An 18,430-nucleotide genomic window follows, 5' to 3' on the forward strand; every position below is an offset into this window, starting at 1 on the left:
AGTTTAAAAGATAGCATAACTGTGTAATACATTTTATATTAACCTTAACATATCTTTGGAAGGATTTTTCAACAAAAAATTTTTTTTTACCCAAGGCACGTATTGATAAACTGTGAATTTGGAACATAAATCATTCAATTTCTTTGTTTGCATATTTGCAATACTTTTGTTATTTTCATGGTTCAATTGGTAGCGCATTTTATAGTACATGGCGTAAATATTTGATGGCATGTTTTAGTAAGACCGTTGAACTGCCTAACACATTGATTTGACAGCCCTTGTAACACCCGCGCATGACCTACTGAACGCCTGTATGTGACAGAAGTGAAATTTAAATATGAATCCGGGGATCCCGTATAATTATGCACATGGACTATTCAGCAGCGTTGCAATGTACCGCTGTGACCTTAGCAGAAATAACCATTATGACGTCATATTAAGTCTTTTATACAAATGCTGGCATCGTGAAACGTCACTAATTTCGTAAGCAGTGTGTAGGGAACTACTGTAGAGGAATATCGAACGTTTACAACAGAGCTTTTGCACTCGAGCAAATGAAACGGATTATGATGCTCAAACGTCGCGTCGTCGGCTACGAGCGGCTTCTTTAAACCAACCTGTCAAGAAAAAAAGCTCGTTGTTCAGCTACATAGTATAGGTCATCGAGTGACACGCATGGGTCGGGCAGCTGATCCGATGGACTGCCATTCGCAGCGGTGCATTAATTTCGCCAAACGGGAGGGATTTATCTTCCGGCCATTCAAATCTCCTTCGACCGGCTCGGTCATCCCCACGAACAATTCGGATCTGCGATTAACGCCCCTAAAGCCGCACCGCAAATCGGGCGCCGATCAATGGAAAGCGCCTCAGCTCTCTGTTTGCACAAGACAGAAGGGACAGTGGGGCTGCGCTTTGGAAGATTTGTTCGTCGCTTCCGTTTGTTTGAGGTTTGAGTTAAAGGATCAGTTTCGGAAATACAGAAAAGTGGAGGAGTTTACTCGCCTTTTCTGTGTGTTTGTGTCGAATTGATAGTTTTGTTATAATCACAGGCGAGGCTGATTTTGGGATTTTGCTGGCGAAATTGCTTCGCGCAGAGTTTTGCATTTTTGGTCTGCACTACTTGCAAAACTTTAACGTAAAAAAAATTTTTGCTTGAGTTGGGGCAAGCCCTTGCTGTGTAAAGATTTATTCCAACCATAACATAATATGATACTTCGCCTACAATGCCAATATTTGTCCGCGAACACTATATCATAAAACCATGGTTTGAGCAAGGAGATTGTGCTAAACAAAACAAGTCGAAGCGTCGTGATGAAAAAAAATATATTTTGTTAGAGGCATATTTAGTTGTGTTGTTGGAAGAAACACGTGAAATTTACCAAGACATTGAGGCAGGAATTTCCAGCAACACTGGGAAGGATCAGATATGGGTAAGGGACGGTCAAGTTACAGGTAGCAGCAGGTGTTGAACCATAGGTCGGTCGTTGGCATATCCGAATAAAACGTACAGATACGAACTTGCGTAACGCGCAGATATATGATGGAGAAACACCATTTAAAGCCATAGCGCAGCGCACTCGAGAACAATATGCGATCGACGGCGACATTGTCGAACGCTGCCGGAGTCTTTTGTATGCGTCTGTGCGCGGTGTAATATTACCGGAAAAATCGAAATGTTTCGACAATCAGTTTGCTCTGGCCGCAGTGGAGGTGTATTCGTTTGTGCGGGCGGAAGATGATGTAAGAACATTATTATATTAGCGGTTTCCATTTCCCCGAAATATCCTTTTCAAGCCTGATGCAATAAGTATTCGAAAGCAAAAGATATTGCCAGTATAAAGAACGAGATGACACAGAACATAGGCGTTAAAATTTTGCAGGGTGTGAGGTTGAGTTAGGCAGTTGTCGTCAAAGTACGTAATCATGGAAACTCGATGTTTATTGTGGTTGGTGACCTGAAGGCAAAAGGTTCAAAGGATGTTTTGGGCCAATTTAAATAACCTGCCCGGCATTTTGCAAATCTCATACATTTAGTTGATCATTACTCTCAGCAATGAACGGGATTTAAATCTTCAAAAGCAATTTTTAATACAAGCACGCAAAGAAAAAACTCGTTTATCGGTATGTTATCATCAGATTTATGCCCTCAGACACCACTTTAGTGTTTATTTAATTAGTTGGTTTTAATCTTGCTGGTTTTAACGCCCGCCCGTGTGGAGTCAGAGCAGGTGAAAATGTCACGATCCCGTGTATAAACGACCAGGCGCCGGGGTTTGATTAAAAGCCGTGACCCTTTGATATCGATCTGTTTGTTGGGGGACCTAACCGTTTCCCCGAGTGATTGCTTCATATCCTGTAAAGCTTGCAACCATATAATAAATGAAACACTCCTTTCTTTCGAGGATAGCGCACATGTTGTAAAGTGTGTACAGCCAGCGGAAGCAGTGTATGAAATAAGAGACATGTAAAATCTACATGTATTCATAATCCAACAGACTTTTATTGGCACAATAATGGCGACAAGTAAAATCAATAGAAACAGATTCCGAAGGTCTTTTCAAAGAATTAAGTTAGTGTCTATTTTGGCAAAATCTTTTTGTGTCAAAACACTACCACAGCCATTTACCATTGCGACATACAAAACGCTGGACAATGTTATTAAATCGATTGACAAATCCGCGTTTTCTCTAATGGACACTCTGGATTTCAAAATGACAAAGCACTTTCCTATAATGTGGATTTGTGTGCTCACCTCAAAAAGGTTATAGGATACATTGAGGTTGAAATATCCCGAATTCGAAATTGTTGTGACTATTTTCCATGTTATGAAGTTGTATTATATCGCGGCCAGCATGTGTGAATATATTCATATATTATCTACATAAAGGAATGTTATGTTTTCAATTACAGAACTTTTTTTTATGTATACGCACAGGGTACCTGTCTACCCTTCAAGAGATCACGGAGGGGAAATCGATCAATTATTTATTGTATTCCTTTGTAATATAGCGTTCAGTTAAATGCCATCTGACCTCGCGAGGCACTGGAACTGACGATTGTAACCAAACGCCCGTGATCGCTACCGAGATACTGAGACCCAAGCATGGCGACCAGGAACGTTACAACCTATTTTACGAACGGTTTTATCGTTGAGTATGCTCCGATAGACGACACCGGCAACTTTACGTCGGGTTACTGCGAAAGTTGGCTTCTTCTTCCCGCCGAAAACCTGTGGTCACCCGCAATGCGCGGAGCCCTCTACATACTAGCAATAATATACCTATTCATTGGAGTGGCGATTGGCAGCGATGTCTTCATGACTAGCATCGAGGTATGTTTCGAAGATACCCCAGCAGAACAACTAAGTGGTTACAAATGCGTAGTTTGATTGTCTCTTTGTTAAGTCGTTTGGAATTGTCTGAAACAAGTCAACTTTACTTCTTAACTTTCTTAAAAATGTCCGATATGTTATTTCAATGTCCGTTTTTGCTAGTTTAAAGTAAAACTACAAACAAAAAAATATATACAATTATAACAATGTGTATTCAGGCTGTTGTTTGGCCATTTTGAGGGCAGAAATGGTGAAGTTTTCATGCGAAAAATCCTCTTTCAAATTTTGAACAGGTCATCACAAGCAAAAAACGCACCATCATTATGTGGGATGAGGAGAAACAAAAGAGTGTGAATAAAGAGGTCCTCATCTGGAACGAGACAGTCGCAAACCTCACCCTCCTGGCTCTCGGAAGCAGTGCCCCTGAGATCCTCCTGGCAACCGTGGAGGCGCTCAACGAGATACTCTCAGGATCAACTAAGAGAGATGGAGGGTTGGGATTTTATACAATCGTCGGCAGCGCCGCGTTCAATCTTCTTGTCATTACCGCTATCTGCATCGTGTCGGTGCCTTCCCCTGACGTAAAGAAGATACGTGACGTTGGTAGGTGGCGTGTTACATTGCTCGGTATTTGCACAATCGCTTCCGGCGAAATAGTATCTTGAAAACCGAATGTTTTAAATTTTGTGCAAAATCGGTGAGATACCTGATCCGTGTCGGAGAGTTAAAAAGTGGTCTAGTTCACATTTCTGAGACCAAGTAAAAAAACGAATTAAACAATAACGATGAACACCAAATGGTCTCTTGCTTTCGCTTGCGGTTAGAAATCTTACAGTCAAACATTACATTTTCCTTGTTGTTTCCTCAATAATAACGGTCAATATGCAATAATGGATATTGTATTTGAGAGGTTTATAACCCTACACTAACACTTGAAACCAGACTATACGGCATGACGTACATAGATTAAACCACAAGCGCATGTGGTAAAAAAGGAATCGCAAACGTTATTTCAACCGCAATGAGAAACAATTGATGCCAATGACTCAAAAAATGTCGCATAAAATATTTGTGGGGCGCGACATAATAGTAACGCTAAATAGGGAATATCATTTCATTCACAAAACACATTCGTTTTTAATCTACATTATAAAAGAAGACGATTGTCACATATTCCACTAGGTAGACAAAAATTTTGTTGAAACTTGGTTATCAAATTGAAGTCAAACAATGTCATCGCAGGTTGTCTACCTATCCAAATAAAGCGGTTATGCGGGTCACGCTTGTTGTATACTATCTATATTGCGTGCCAATTATTTGTCAGAAACTACTTTTTATCGAAGCTGTGAAAGCCATAATCAGGTAAACGTTGCATCTTCCACAGGTGTCTTCATACTCACTTCGGTGTGGTCTCTTCTCGCCTACGTGTGGCTCCTCCTTGTGTTATTATGGAGTTCACCCGATGTAGTGGAGCCGTGGGAGGCGTGGGTTACTTTGCTGCTTTTCCCAACTCTTGTGCTTACGGCCTATGCTCAAGACAGTGGCTGGTGGTTACACAAACTGAGGTCTTCGTCCGGCAGCGTCGATATAACCAATGGGCAACAAATCAACGATCAAGCAGTAAGCCAAATGTTTTGTAATGTCTTCGCTTCTGTTTACAAACTGCTCGAGGTCGCCCTTAACGTGCAAAATCATAGTCTCGTAAAGAACCAAAATGTGCCGTGTCTAAGGAGAGGAGAGTGCATTGATTAGAAACAGATTGCACCAAAGGTTTTTCAAATTGAAGCATGGTAAATAACATTCAAAACTTTTGATTCTCCGGAGTTAGTCCACCTCACCTGATACTTCCCAGAATTATGGTTAAAAATATGTTTCAACTCTTTAAACTTTGCGTTTCCAGGTTTCGAATGGAATCAGTATGACACGCCGTGGTTCGGTGACCATCCGTTTACCTCCGCAACAGAAGGCGCACACGAATAAGTAGGTGTATATGTACTCCTATTGTTACATGAACAAGGCCGGCAAGGTTATTTCGGCCCAATGTCGGCTCACGTTACGCGTTCGGCAACTCAGCCTTTGTAATACCACTGCCGCCGCATTCGCGTTCACGTAACTGCGTACCTGGTTACGCAGGAAAGGTCACTAGATGCCCTATTTTTAAATACAGCGTTTTTTAGTTCTGTTCAAGGTAATAAAGTCGATACTTCCTTGATTGCAGCAATCTAACACGCTGCACCGTAAAATTTAAAAATAACACCGAATTCAAACAGAAACATACATTTTCCATGCTCACTATTACGTTTGTCATTATAACATTTTGCTGGAAATGAGTGCGTCACCGATTAGTGAAACTTGGGAATCACTTGTTCATGTTAATCCAAATCAGATGATCAATACAGCTTTTTTTATTTACTTATTCAGAGTTTTAATTATTTTCCATTCGTTGTAAACGTTCGAACGTGACGCGTAATGTAATATGCTCAACGTATAGCACCCACACAACGCAGGAAACAAATAAAGACGAGTTGTTTTCCGCCACTGTGGTGTCCCTCAAAGCAAGTTGAGGTGTCGCAATATACTTTTTGTTGTGAATGCAGCAACGACTCCATCTACACGATCAACGGCGAGACAAACTCTCACAACAACCACACACATGTGGGGACCCCGACCTTGCGGCACGTGAGAAAAGTGTCCATAGCCGACCCCAAGTAATTGGTTTGTGTCAAATTAAAATGAACTGATTAAATGCTGGATAACTTTGAATTGTTAAGTAACGTAGTTTATCTTCATACGGTGTTCGCACCGTTTTATGGCTTTCAATCCACACGGGTCCGAAGTAGTATAACTGCAGTAAAATATTTCTGACAAACTTCACTGCAAATTAGGGACCTGGAAGCAATTTGCACTCAGCGATCAGACCTTCATTACGTGCCGCAAATTTCATCCCTGCATACTCCTGAACCAGTTTACAAGCCTTTTGCAAGAGCTCGGTGAGTTACGAATTTATTGTTACAACAAAACTGTTTGTCATACAACCATACCTCTTGTTAACTTTACTTTTCTCGTTTTTGTAAAACGTACAACGAACACACAACAAAAGTGGGAAGTAATAAGGTCGTGTATTTGGCTGTAAGATAGCTCCGCACATAAGATAGCTAAGCATGGGATGCATTGTAGGACACGGCGCACCCGGGGCGAGGACAACCACTGTAAAAGGGCTACTTCCAGAATGACACCAGCCCCAAGTATATAAGGGTGGGCTGAGTTAAAGACAACTGGGGAGTAACAACCTGATAATGAAACTAAAAGCATCGTAACAAGGAATGAACAGTGTGTTAGCGTGATGAAAATCACAGTACTAAATCAAAGCATAAGTATGGGAAGAACAAGGAAAATGTGAATGACGACAGTACCACATTTAAAAGGATTCACTGTTGTGCGAACTGATTTAGAAATGGACGGAAATGATTGCAAAAAGATTTGGTCTGTGACTAGACTGTATCTTTTAAGACAGATTTACCAAACAAAGCACATCCTCAATGAAGTCATGTTGATCTTGAAACATTGTAACAGTACCAGACACGAAAGTTTCGTTTCTCGCTGCAGAAATTCCAGTTTGCGATTTGTAATCACCTTCTAGCCTGTGCGTGCTTTTCCGCTGATAAGTGTAAATAATCCTTTGGTTTCGGTCATTCTTGTACACAAAGCACGCGCATGGCTGACCTGTGTTCGGCAATGTAAGCCAATAGGTTTTGTGTACTGGAGAAATTCGCGCTTTCAGCAAGGGACTTTGGTATTATGGGGATTCCAAGAAGGGAATTTCTTATAATGTAACCAAATGGTTGGTAACCTACAAAGAAACACTTTGACAACAAATTTATCGTAGGAACCTCAGCACGAATTGGAATGAGACTCTTAGAAATGAGTTGTCCCACAATCCACTCAACATAAAGATATTCTTTGTTATGTCAATATCATCTTCATTGTGTGTTCACTGTTGTATGTTTTCGTGTATTTCGAATTCAGTCGTAAATTGAAATCTTATTCCTGATCGTAGTCGATGTCAACTTACTTAGTTTCCCGGTGTATTTCGACATTAACTATATTTACGTCACAGATTTCGTCACGCCGCAATACGGAGCATTGGAGGCCGAAGAAAGCTCCCCAATAACGTTACAGGGATTACCTCAAGCCATTCAACAAACCCTAACCAGCCCGGAGTAAATAAGGTGCCTCGTTTATTGGCGGTCGTATCCAAACTTGCCTCAATTCGCAAGTTGTACGCCAATAATTCGATTCGTGGTAAGGCTTGTTTTGTATCGTTTGCCCGTACGGTTTTGGTTTTCGGAAATTAAAAAACAATACTTCTTGCAGCCTTTCCGTTGGAAAATTTCGGTGAGATTACACCAGCAGGCTTTATGTTGTATATATGTCGTCGATGTCCGGTTTTGTCGTAGCGTTTTTCAGCGAGTTATTTATTCTAACTCACATCATTGGTGTCGGTGATTTATATCTCCAACAATAACAAATGTTGATTTGGAACCGTGCACATTCATTCAACTTAAAAATGCTTTATCTTTAAATGTGATAACACTCTTGCAACACTCATTTAACCATTTGAAGTAACCATCGTAGCTTTCTCAAAGTAGCAAATATTTATGCATAAATATTGTTGTCCTAAGTCACACCGTATAAAAAAAAAACACTGAAAATATATTGGACAATCGTGATGTGTTGGCCTGTCACGGTGATATAACCATCGGCTTTTACCTGCAAAATGTGTAGACGAGTCAAGTGGAAACGTAGCGTTCGCTTCATCGACCTACGCCGTACTCGAAAGCGCGGGAACACTTAGTATTGATGTGCTGCTTCATCGCAGAAGGAGGTTAGGAACATCATGGCTCTTGTTGTAAAATTATTTCATTACAGACGGATTGTGCCAACTTTTATGGACACCTTTATCACATGTCTGTACAGCTTAGTGTCGATTCAACGCAGTTTCGTAGTCAATGTTTGCGTGTAGAATGTGTTTTTTTCTGCACTTACAAATAACAACAACGTATTTTATTGCATTAACGATCTTACGAAATTGCACAAAACTTAACTATGTTTCCACATTTATGGATTTTTAAACTTGGCCATTTAATTTTTTGCAACGGTAAATGATGTCTTTGAATATTGAACTCTATCCTTCTCCAGACTTATTTGTGTCTTCACTTGAGGTCAGCGTCTCGCGCGCATTGTAGTTTAGTGTGGTTGAAGTAATATAATATATAACACTCACGCCCACGCAACGTCTCAAAATAACTGGCGTAACGGGAATCGTTTCGCGGCACTTAATCCAACAACTCTGTCACTTTTTGACTCGCAGGCCAACTGGGCAGACGTTGATACCCACCACGGATGAGGACGGTCGGTTCGACACCCAGATAGTAAGCGGTGTAATCTCGGTCGACTACGAGACTCGAGAGGGGACGGCAAAGATCAACAAAGACTTTAAATACACATCCGGAACTTTGGTGAGCTTTTGTGTCGTGAAGGTCGAAAATAGTGTCTGGGAGGGATTTACTCTTGCGTGGCCTTAAGTGACGATTGTTTGCACGGTGCGGCCGATGCAGTGTTTGGAGTGCCAATCATCACCATGGGCATTTTGCTCGATTACCACGTGTATAGCAGCGGTTCGGTTTCTGTTTGTAAAGCGCTGTGAGTTTATTTTTGTTTAAAACCTAAGGCCTGACTGCGCTTTTCTGTAGCGAAAATTTTGCCGCAACGTAGAAAAAACCAAAAGTAGTAGAAAACCAAAATATAATCAAGTCTCAGAATGGCAGTAATTGCAAAAATATAGCTTTTATGTTTCGATGGTGACGAAAATCAAAGTTTGGTCAATTTTAAAAAAATACTGTTTGATTCATTTCTTTATGGTTAAAATTACTTTACAGAATATCTTGTGTATTTGAATTGGCAATAGCATACTGTTGGAAAAATTAGTATGTATACGCTTACGACAACGACATAAAACATTTTTTTGAAAAACATTGCAGAAGCAATTTTTTGTCTTTGCATCATAGATTTTCACGGAAAGCGACTTCGCTAAGACGATCTCAATTCCCATTATCAATGACGATCAGTATTATCCAGACACCGATTTCTACGTGATCTTGAAGAACCCAAGCGGTGACGCGACTTTGGGTGACCCCTCGGTTTCCAGGGTGACAATTATCGATGACGACAGTAAGTTATTGAAAAAATGGGTTTCCAAATAAAATACTATGCGAGAAAAATATAATTGTGGACGCTGATACTTATTTTTTTTTCTATGAATCAACTTCTTCAGATGCACAAAAACGAAGCAGAGAAATATCACTAGTGTAAACACGACTTTATGAGACAATTACCATTTAACATTCTTCGCTTACGCGTTTTCCTCATAGCATTATGACGTTTAAGTTATGTTCCTGTCTGTAAAGTAAGTTAAGGAATTGAATGATCCGACAGGACACGTCCATCCTGTAGGTCCAAAATAAAAATGCTTTATTATTGCAGAACCGGGAGATTTTATCTTCGAGACGTCGCAGATTTATGCAAACATGAAGAAGGGAGTTGTGGAGACGACAGTAATGCGACAAGGAGGTTGCGATGGGATTGTGTCTGTCCACTACGCTACCATGTAAGTAGAAACAGTTTTTAATCAATCGATTGCTGAATGGTGACCATACCACACCAAAAGAACTCAGGTTGCTGCGAAAGCGGCATAGCAAATCGTACCAAGGTTAGAATATACTATACGTGTTAGCAATTCGCTGAATAGTTCAGCTGTAAATAAAAGAAGTTAATCGCCGTCGGCCCAACAGACATCCTGACTTCGAATAGCTCGTCCGCATTAACGGGCAAATCTGCGTTATTGCTCGGCCAATCAATCACGATTGCCGCTTCATATCGATTTGCAACATACGGTACGGCCACTGCAGGATCGCACGCACCAACCTTTTTTCATTATTTATTTTCTCTGTTCAGAGATGGTACGGCGATGGGAGGCAACGATTTGAGCGAGGGTGCGGATTACATTCACGCCAGCGGCGTTCTTGAGTTCAAGCATCAGGAAACATCCAAAGAGATTAAGGTCGTGATCAACCAGGATATCAAGGTCAGAAATTGATCAGTAATCTGCTGTAAACTCACCGAAGCTTCCCAATCTGTAAATTTGATTCAATTTACAACAATCACAAACAACTCATATGATGTAAAAATGATTTTGGGCTGTTTTTTTTTATCGCAAGATAGAAAACCGCAACTACTGAATATAAAAATAGTTTCCCGGTGCGTTCACCATAGCGCACATATCTATATTTTTACAAGCGCTTTAAGTAAAGTAAAACATACAACAAAAATAATGCCCTTTGAAGGAAACGAAAAACTTTGTGATTGTGCTGAGGAATCCCAGTCAAGGTTCTCACCTGGGCGAACACAGCGCGGCTGTCGTGAACATCAACTTCGATAAATCAGGTAACGTTTATTTGAACTTACTAACTAATTTACTAAACTATACAAGAGCACATAATGTGTTCGCAATACGCAGTGCAAAGCCAGGAGCTATGGTCCGTTTTAAATTCTTCTTGATAAGTAACGATGGAAGTCTTTTTTATCCATTGCTTTGACCACGCTGGGTTTGAACAGTTTTTTTAAATAATTATGTTTAAACGTGAACGTGTTTTTAGGTCTAAACGCCCTCAGTCGCGTTCTTATTCAAGAAAACGACACCACATGGGGTGGACAATTCCGAAGGTGAGTCGTCCAAAGCATTTTCAGTTAAAAATCTCATTTATTTCAGTGCCATTTTGATTTACTTTATAGTTCATTCATTTTTACACTTATTAGGTAAATACTTTTTCATTCGTTGCAGGAAAGTGCAACACCACGTATAGTTTAGTACTTAAATTTTCCTAGTTTAATAATGTTTACCAAAATATTTCATTGGATATCGGCGGGGGGCTCTATATTAATACCCAGCATTGGAAATCCCATTCAAATCATTGCTCCCATTGCTAATAAACCTGCGCCTTCGACTCCAGCGCCATGACGGTAGGAGGTGACGTGGATGAACACGGTGAGGAAATTCCTCCCAGCACGAGCGACTTTGTTCTGCACTTTCTCTCCATGCCCTGGAAAGTTCTCTTCGCTTTTGCGCCCACTCGTGATTTGTGGGGAGGATTCCCTTCGTTTGTCGTCTCCCTCCTCCTCATCGGGATGTTGACTGCAGTCATTGAGCAGGTGAGTATCTGAGTTGCAACGAGACGGTTTTTGCATCGTGTAAAGCGTTTCTGCATTGTGGCCGTGCATCTCAGTTAGTTCTCAAAGAAAGCTGCTTGCGTGTTTATTACTTCTTTAATTACGATCGTGTCTAAACTCAGACAGTAGCCTATTGTTTCTAAAATTATGCGGGGGACCAACGATACTTACCAAATTTATATGTATGTTTAAGATACTATTTTTTTAGCTTTTCTGAAACTGTATAAATGGGTCGAATTAAATGCTTACATAGCAAAGCACCATAGTATAGATGGCTTTGTCCATAAAGTTGCCAAATCGCATATTACAGGATGAACTTAATCGAGTGTATTTGCTCTCTGCAGCTTGGACATCTGTTGGGCTGCGTGGCCAACTTGAGAACACAAGTTACTGGCATCACCATTATTGCTCTCGGCACAAGTTTGCCGGACACCATTGCGTCAAGAACGGCAGCGCTGCACGATGATTACGCCGACGCATCAATTGGCAATATTACTGGAAGCAACAGGTAACGTAATTGCTATTTTTCAGAAATTTACTACTTATTCCTGATACGTCATATTGTTGAGTTATAATGCTTTACTGACCCCATATATCCTCATCTCGCGAGCTTGCCCAACAATAACCTATCTATATCTTTAATGTCTAACCCGCTAACAACAGAAATGACAGTGGTTAAAAACATTGAGAAGACAAACCCCATTTTCGGTAAAATATCTCAACTTTATTGAAAGTCAAAAACAGGCCAAATTTTAGATTTAAATGATTTCCGAGATAAGCATTTTTTGCTTGGCAGCATTTTTACGTCATTCAGAAACGATGTAGGTGTACATTTTATGTTTGCAGCGTCAACGTCTTCCTGGGTCTTGGTCTTCCCTGGGTGATACGTACGATGACGTCTTACGTAAAAGGTGATGTGTACAGAGTTGACACGACCAGTCTTGACTTTTCAGTTATCCTCTTTGATTCGTTTGGAGCGGTTTGCGTCGTTGTTCTGCTTCTCAGGTACTGCTTAACAAGCCTTAAATACTCGCGTCTAATTACATATTATAATTGCATTTAATTTCCAATTCACAAAACTTTTTCAGGCGCCTCATTCTCAAAGGCGAGTTAGGAGGCACACGACTTACGAAATGGTTGAGCGCATCATTCCTAGTCTGTCTCTGGTTCACATTCATCCTCGTGGTGGCGCTGCGGTCGTACAAGTATTTTTAAGCACAAGGAAAGGACGCTCAGGCGATTCAAGGGTCCTAAAAATCATATGCCGATGGAAGTACGCGCATGATGTACAAAAGAGGGGTTTTGTCGGATTGCGTTCGAGCAAATATATTGTTTTAACCCTTGCTGTTTAATTATATTTTCGTCAGTCACTTTAACCACTTTACTTTAAGAAGTCAAAACATTACGTCCAAAACTTGCGTGGGGTTGGGTTATTGCAATTTTTTATTTTCCTACTTCTAATTTATTTCCTGTAAAGTGTTTTGTTTCACACAAGAGTGAATTCCTCTTTGGGACTCAAAGTTTCAACAAAAAAATATTAGTACAAAGTATTAGTGCTTGGCACATGTGACCAATTCAATAAAATCGGGTCCCGCGCTTGAAAGGGGATCCCCGCAATGTAAAAAGAGGCCCCAGCAGTTTAGGGCCAAAACAGGTCATCATCGAGACTTCACCAAGAAAAACTGTTTTTCAATATTCGAAATCGCATTTGGTGCGACCGACCCTGTTAGTACTCTATCGAGTCGTAAGCAGGTTTTTAATGTTTGTCACTTACTTGTTACAGAAATAGAAAACGCCCAGTGCATGTTACACAATATTTCCTTATCCCAATCGAAACACAAACATGGCAAAACTTCTGACAACCGTCTTGTAATTCACTTTTATTCCATTGTAAAAGGACAAACGGCTGGCTGCAGTTTGGTGGCAACTGCCTTCAATATCTATGGAACTGCCTACAAAAAATTATATGTCTATTGTGCTTCTGCAGTGACTGGTGACTCCTTGTTGCGCATTTCTACATCGCTCCATTGTGTAAATTATTACAAAGTTTACTAATAAAGATCTGTTTAAAAAAAGCGTTAAAATGCATACAGTATTTTATTGATGTTTCTCGGAGAAATGCAACAATTTGTAAAAATGTTGCTTAATTTATTCTCTGATCACTGTGAAAAGCACGGGGGTAATTTCAAAAAGACGTCTAGATGGTAAAACAAGACGCTGACAACAACATCCGCGCGATAAAACCATTGATGAGTTAAAGAAACATCAGGGCATTGCTCAACGGTTTTGACAAATTGCTTGTCATATACCTGGTGATGTTATGTGATGTGAGCCGCTCTTTTCAATACATTGTTATTCAATACAAATACCCACAAAACCGCAGTTAACTCCTAAAACCCAAGGTGTTACTAGCATACACATCACGCTTAGTTGTAAATTAACCTAAAATACAACAGTTCGGGTTACGTCTCCGTGCATTCGATACGTCTAAAAACAGCTGGAAACTTGTCTCCCTTATTCCGTGTAACTTTCTGCCCTTCCTCGGTGGTGACGAAGATCGCCTTGTAACACGGATCGCCCACAAGGTCAGCGTCCGCAACCCGTTCGAACAGAGGATGTTCGCTGAAGTGTTTCACTATCCAAGTATGAACCTCTTCCACGTCTGTGATTGTGTAAACCAGTCCTCCAGGACGAAGCACGTAGGCGTACTCAGCCAACAGCGTGCGACTTACAATTCTCCATTTGTGCTTCTGCTTTTTAAAGTGCGGATCGGGAAAAAGGATGAATGCCTTGCGGAGTTGGCCTTTACGGAAGAAGTTGGGAAGGTACTTCATGGCGTTGGTGCGAATACACGCCACGTTTTGGTAAGCGCCTGTCACGTCGGCCGTCGATCGCAGCACCCTGATTCGCTCTTGCACGTACTCTGAAACCTGAGAAAGTACTTTTTGTAATTAAGGTTTATTTGATGCTTTCAGATGACAGACTGAGTTGATTTAGAATAATGAATCTCTTTAATACACCGTGACAGTCACAGGTCTATTACTTTAGTAATTACTGATGCATTGTTTTGGATGGACTGATTGTTAAAAAAAAGGTCAATATGAAGCTTGTAAGTTTTTAAATTAGATTGAATGCAAAAAATGATAAAACAAAGGGTGTTTTTTATACTTTTTTAATATTTAAGTTTATTATGCCAAACACCATACCTATGAAAAGTTGGCGGCTACAACGCATTTTAGCTAGGTTAAATGTTATCAAACAAAACTTTAGCAAAAATGCAAGCACTATCATAATCAACCATTTGTAAGATGTTGATCATCAGTAATTTTTTCATGTCATTACGCTTGTTTCATTAATGCTACACTTATATGGAATATACAGGTGGCCATGGAAACTCTGCCAGACACAGCTGCAGGAAACTTTATAATCCACACCTTTACTCGAATCTCCATTCCCAGTATTAACATGTTTGGCAGCAATGGTGAGAGTGATATTAACAAACCTCCATATCCACATCCAATATCAACAACTTCAACTTCCCTTTTGTCACACTGCAAAACATGATCTTTCAACTCAAAAAGATATACTATTTACTGTACATAGGTTATTAAAAACCCAGTTACCCAGTACACTACACAGCTTCATACTCATATGCCTTACCTGACTTCGATCAACATCTTCACTACTAGAGAAATGTCGTGGGTAGTAGACTGACCAGTCCATTTCATCTGGACATACTGGATAGTCAACACAGTGGTCCCCCAATGGGTTGGAATGAGCCCTTTGTCTAAAATACTTTTTTCTTGGTAGCCCTGTTGCAATATCTGTAGCAGCCGCCATTGTAAAGAAATTAACCTGTTATGTCCTACATTTGTAAACTGCTAACTCTGTATGGAAAAACATCCACAATACTTTTCACCACATAAGCACAGAATAAACACAATATTTACCTAGACAGTCTCTTACAACAAAATGAAAATCAAAATTTCAATAAACTTATGCTCCCATGAAAAAGTTGGAATATGCACAAGAAAATGGCTTCATATGACAGCAAACACATAATGTGCTTAATGCTGACATAATTTAAAAATGTTCCAATAGAAGTTCATATTTTGCATGTCTTTTTAAGAAAATTATTAGCATTACAAACAATAAAATATTTCCTAATGTGCACACACAAATATATATACACATACACACACGAGGCCAACACCGGCATTTTTGGCAATAACATACTATAGAACTTTGAATTTCTATCAGTATTTCCAACAAAAAACAAGAAAGGAAGAAATTAGTTTACGCCTTTCACAACCTCTTCACCCAAAGAATCCAAAATCTCTTGTTTGTAATCATCAAAATCACCTTCAATTTGGTTAAGAGATTGATGCTCAACGACCCACAAGTTGCATTCGGTTTCAGTGATTAACCTGGCATCGTGGGAAACAATTAAAACACCACCTTTGTATGAGTTTATTGCATCTCCAAGAGCGTCAATTGATTCCAGATCCAAATTATTTGTGGGTTCATCAAGGATAAGTATGTCTGGTGCAGAAGAAATAAGTTCAGCCAAGGCAACCCTAGCTTTCTGACCTCCACTTAAATCTCTAATAGGAATTTCATGTGCGTAGCTGACAAGACCTACTGAACCCAAGCGCTTCCGTGCATCCTGGTAACCCAAGTTGAACTTGTCCCGGAGATATTCGGTTGCAGATTTATCAACGTCCAGCTGGTCTGCTGAATGCTGACTGTAGTAGGCGATTCTCAAGCGATGGTTTCGTCGCATTTCACCCATGGTTGGGTTAAGTTCACCACATAACAGTTTTAATAATGTGGACTTGCCGACACCATTGGGACCAACAACAGCTATCCTCGAGTCAAGATCCAAACCAAACTCAAGGTTTTTGAACAGCATGGGTTGGTTGGCATAACCAAAGTCAACATTGTGAAGACCCAAAATAGGAGGGCTCAATGATGGTGGATCAGGAAAGCTAAACTTTACTATATACTCCTTTGGTTTGGCTATTAACTCGGTCGTGGTCTCACCACTTTCTTCCATCACAGCAGCTCCTCCCCTCATACCTTTTTGCTGCTTTCTTGTCAAAGCCTCCTTGGTCTTTTTTTCAGCAACTTTTTTGGAGGCACCATGGGCTTTCATTTCCCTCAAGCGCTTTTCTTGCTTTTCATATTCCTTCCATTGTTCTTTGACTCTCTGCACGTACATCTTCTTGAACTGGCCATAGTTTCCCCTATATAAATGAAGCTTCATTTGGTCCAGATGGATAATGTCAGAACAAACATTGTCTAAAAAAGACTGGTCGTGAGACACAATCAAAAGTGTTTTCTTCCAGTTTTGCAAGTAGTTGTCGAGCCAGATGACTGCATTCAAGTCCAAATGGTTGGTGGGTTCGTCAAGCAATAGCAAAGTAGGCTCAAGAAATAGTGCACGAGCCAAGGACACCCTCATTCTCCAGCCTCCTGAGAAGTCCTCTGTTGCTCTACTTTGCATGGACTTAGTAAATCCAAGACCAGCAAGAATTCTTCTGGCTCTGGGTTCTGCAGATGCGACACCATGAGCATCCATATCTTCATATAGCTTCTTCAATTCATCCTGGACTGCTAGATCTCCTTTCTCTTGTCTAGCCACTAGTTGTTTCTCCAGTTTCAGCAGTCTCAAGCGCTCAGTATCAGCATTTAGGACAGACTCAATTGCTGGGGTGGAGTCGGCAATGACTTCTTGTTCACAGTACAAAATGTCAATATGTGCAGGTATCGCCAGTTTCCTTGCAGCAAGATGTCTTAAAAGTGTAGTTTTTCCTTTACCATTGGGGCCAACAAGACCATACCTCCTTCCAGCCACAATTGTGAGGCTTGCATTTTTAAACAGATCTTTTCCTTTGGCTGCAATTGAAAAGTTTTCTAGCTTTATGTCCATAGAATTTTCTAAACCTTCCATTTTGGTACTGGACACAGAAACAGTAAAATTGCTAAGTTCATCGTTAGCCCGCTGTGTCTCCATTTCCGCCAATTGTTTTTTGTACTGAATTTCTTTTAAATACTTCTTTTTTTCTTTACGGGTCATTCCCTTCATAAGTTCTTCATCTATTTCAATTTCTTCTGTAGCAGGTCCATCTTCATGGGAGAAATCCTGCAATTCTCCTCTGTCTATGTCATCGGTGTTTGCAGGTTTATGTCGGGCAGGAGGTTTGTTTTCAACAGTTGCTGAATCTTCTATCACAACATTCCTCATCTTTTTAGTGATCTTTTTTTCATCATGCTTAGTTTCACTTGTTTCAACTTCTTGATTGTTTTCTGCATCAGCAAGTTCCTCAAAAAATGCCTTCTTTGAACTCTTCTTTGATTTCTTAGGCATTATGTTGTTTATAGCTATATATACCAAGCAAAAGTTTATAGGTTCAGTAATTTTATATAAAATTTAAATACGGAAAGATTTAACCAGTCAAGTTTATCAGATTTGGGCTAAATGAAACTTTGCTAAATTAGTGCGTCGTTATTACCTTACTCACCCAAAAGTTTTAACAAAAAAAAATTAACAACCTTACGAATTAATGATTTTTTTTCAACATCTCTCTGATCTGGATTATTGCATTGTCTTCCAAAAAAAAACTTTACCACGTGACATATCAGCATGCAAGTTTAATCCCGAGCACTAGTGAGCACACATTTTGTCAAATTAAGATCAATATGTACAAACTTTCACATCAGCAAAATCTATATATAACGAAACAAAAATATTATTAGAAGGAGAGATTTTATGATTCCTGAAAAGAGTCAAACAACCAGAGAATCTAATTT

General features: G+C 40.0%; 3 protein-coding genes across 3 annotated transcripts; 1 reads left to right on the plus strand and 2 right to left on the minus strand.

Annotated features, from left to right (window-relative positions):
* The first annotated feature begins 2,918 nt into the window (after positions 1 to 2,918).
* LOC145897118 (sodium/calcium exchanger 3-like) lies at positions 2,919 to 13,668 on the plus strand. Its single transcript, XM_082985296.1, has 18 exons — positions 2,919 to 3,331; positions 3,625 to 3,934; positions 4,716 to 4,951; positions 5,232 to 5,311; positions 5,929 to 6,039; positions 6,217 to 6,321; positions 7,449 to 7,633; positions 8,117 to 8,216; positions 8,703 to 8,850; positions 9,400 to 9,562; positions 9,875 to 9,998; positions 10,346 to 10,475; positions 10,735 to 10,834; positions 11,047 to 11,113; positions 11,401 to 11,599; positions 11,962 to 12,125; positions 12,464 to 12,622; positions 12,706 to 13,668. The coding sequence occupies exons 1-18, from the start codon at positions 3,104 to 3,106 to the stop codon at positions 12,830 to 12,832; spliced, it is 2,736 nt and encodes a 911-aa protein (XP_082841422.1). The 5' UTR covers positions 2,919 to 3,103; the 3' UTR covers positions 12,833 to 13,668.
* Positions 13,669 to 13,683: 15 nt separating this feature from the next.
* On the minus strand, positions 13,684 to 15,510 carry LOC145897120 (tRNA (guanine-N(7)-)-methyltransferase-like). The gene is made up of 3 exons (XM_082985298.1): positions 15,278 to 15,510; positions 15,052 to 15,168; positions 13,684 to 14,547 (listed from the first exon to the last, which is right to left on the minus strand). Exons 1-3 carry the CDS (start codon positions 15,455 to 15,457, stop codon positions 14,080 to 14,082), a joined length of 765 nt encoding a protein of 254 aa, XP_082841424.1. The 5' UTR covers positions 15,458 to 15,510; the 3' UTR covers positions 13,684 to 14,079.
* A 393-nt stretch (positions 15,511 to 15,903) lies between these two features.
* On the minus strand, positions 15,904 to 18,090 carry LOC145897119 (ATP-binding cassette sub-family F member 1-like). Its single transcript, XM_082985297.1, has one exon. The coding sequence runs from the start codon at positions 17,985 to 17,987 to the stop codon at positions 15,909 to 15,911; it is 2,079 nt and encodes a 692-aa protein (XP_082841423.1). The 5' UTR covers positions 17,988 to 18,090; the 3' UTR covers positions 15,904 to 15,908.
* Between the last annotated feature and the right edge of the window lie 340 nt (positions 18,091 to 18,430).

The sequence above is a fragment of the Ascidia mentula genome, chromosome 4 (assembly GCF_947561715.1).
Source record: "Ascidia mentula chromosome 4, kaAscMent1.1, whole genome shotgun sequence".
Classification (NCBI taxonomy): Eukaryota; Metazoa; Chordata; class Ascidiacea; order Phlebobranchia; family Ascidiidae; genus Ascidia; species Ascidia mentula.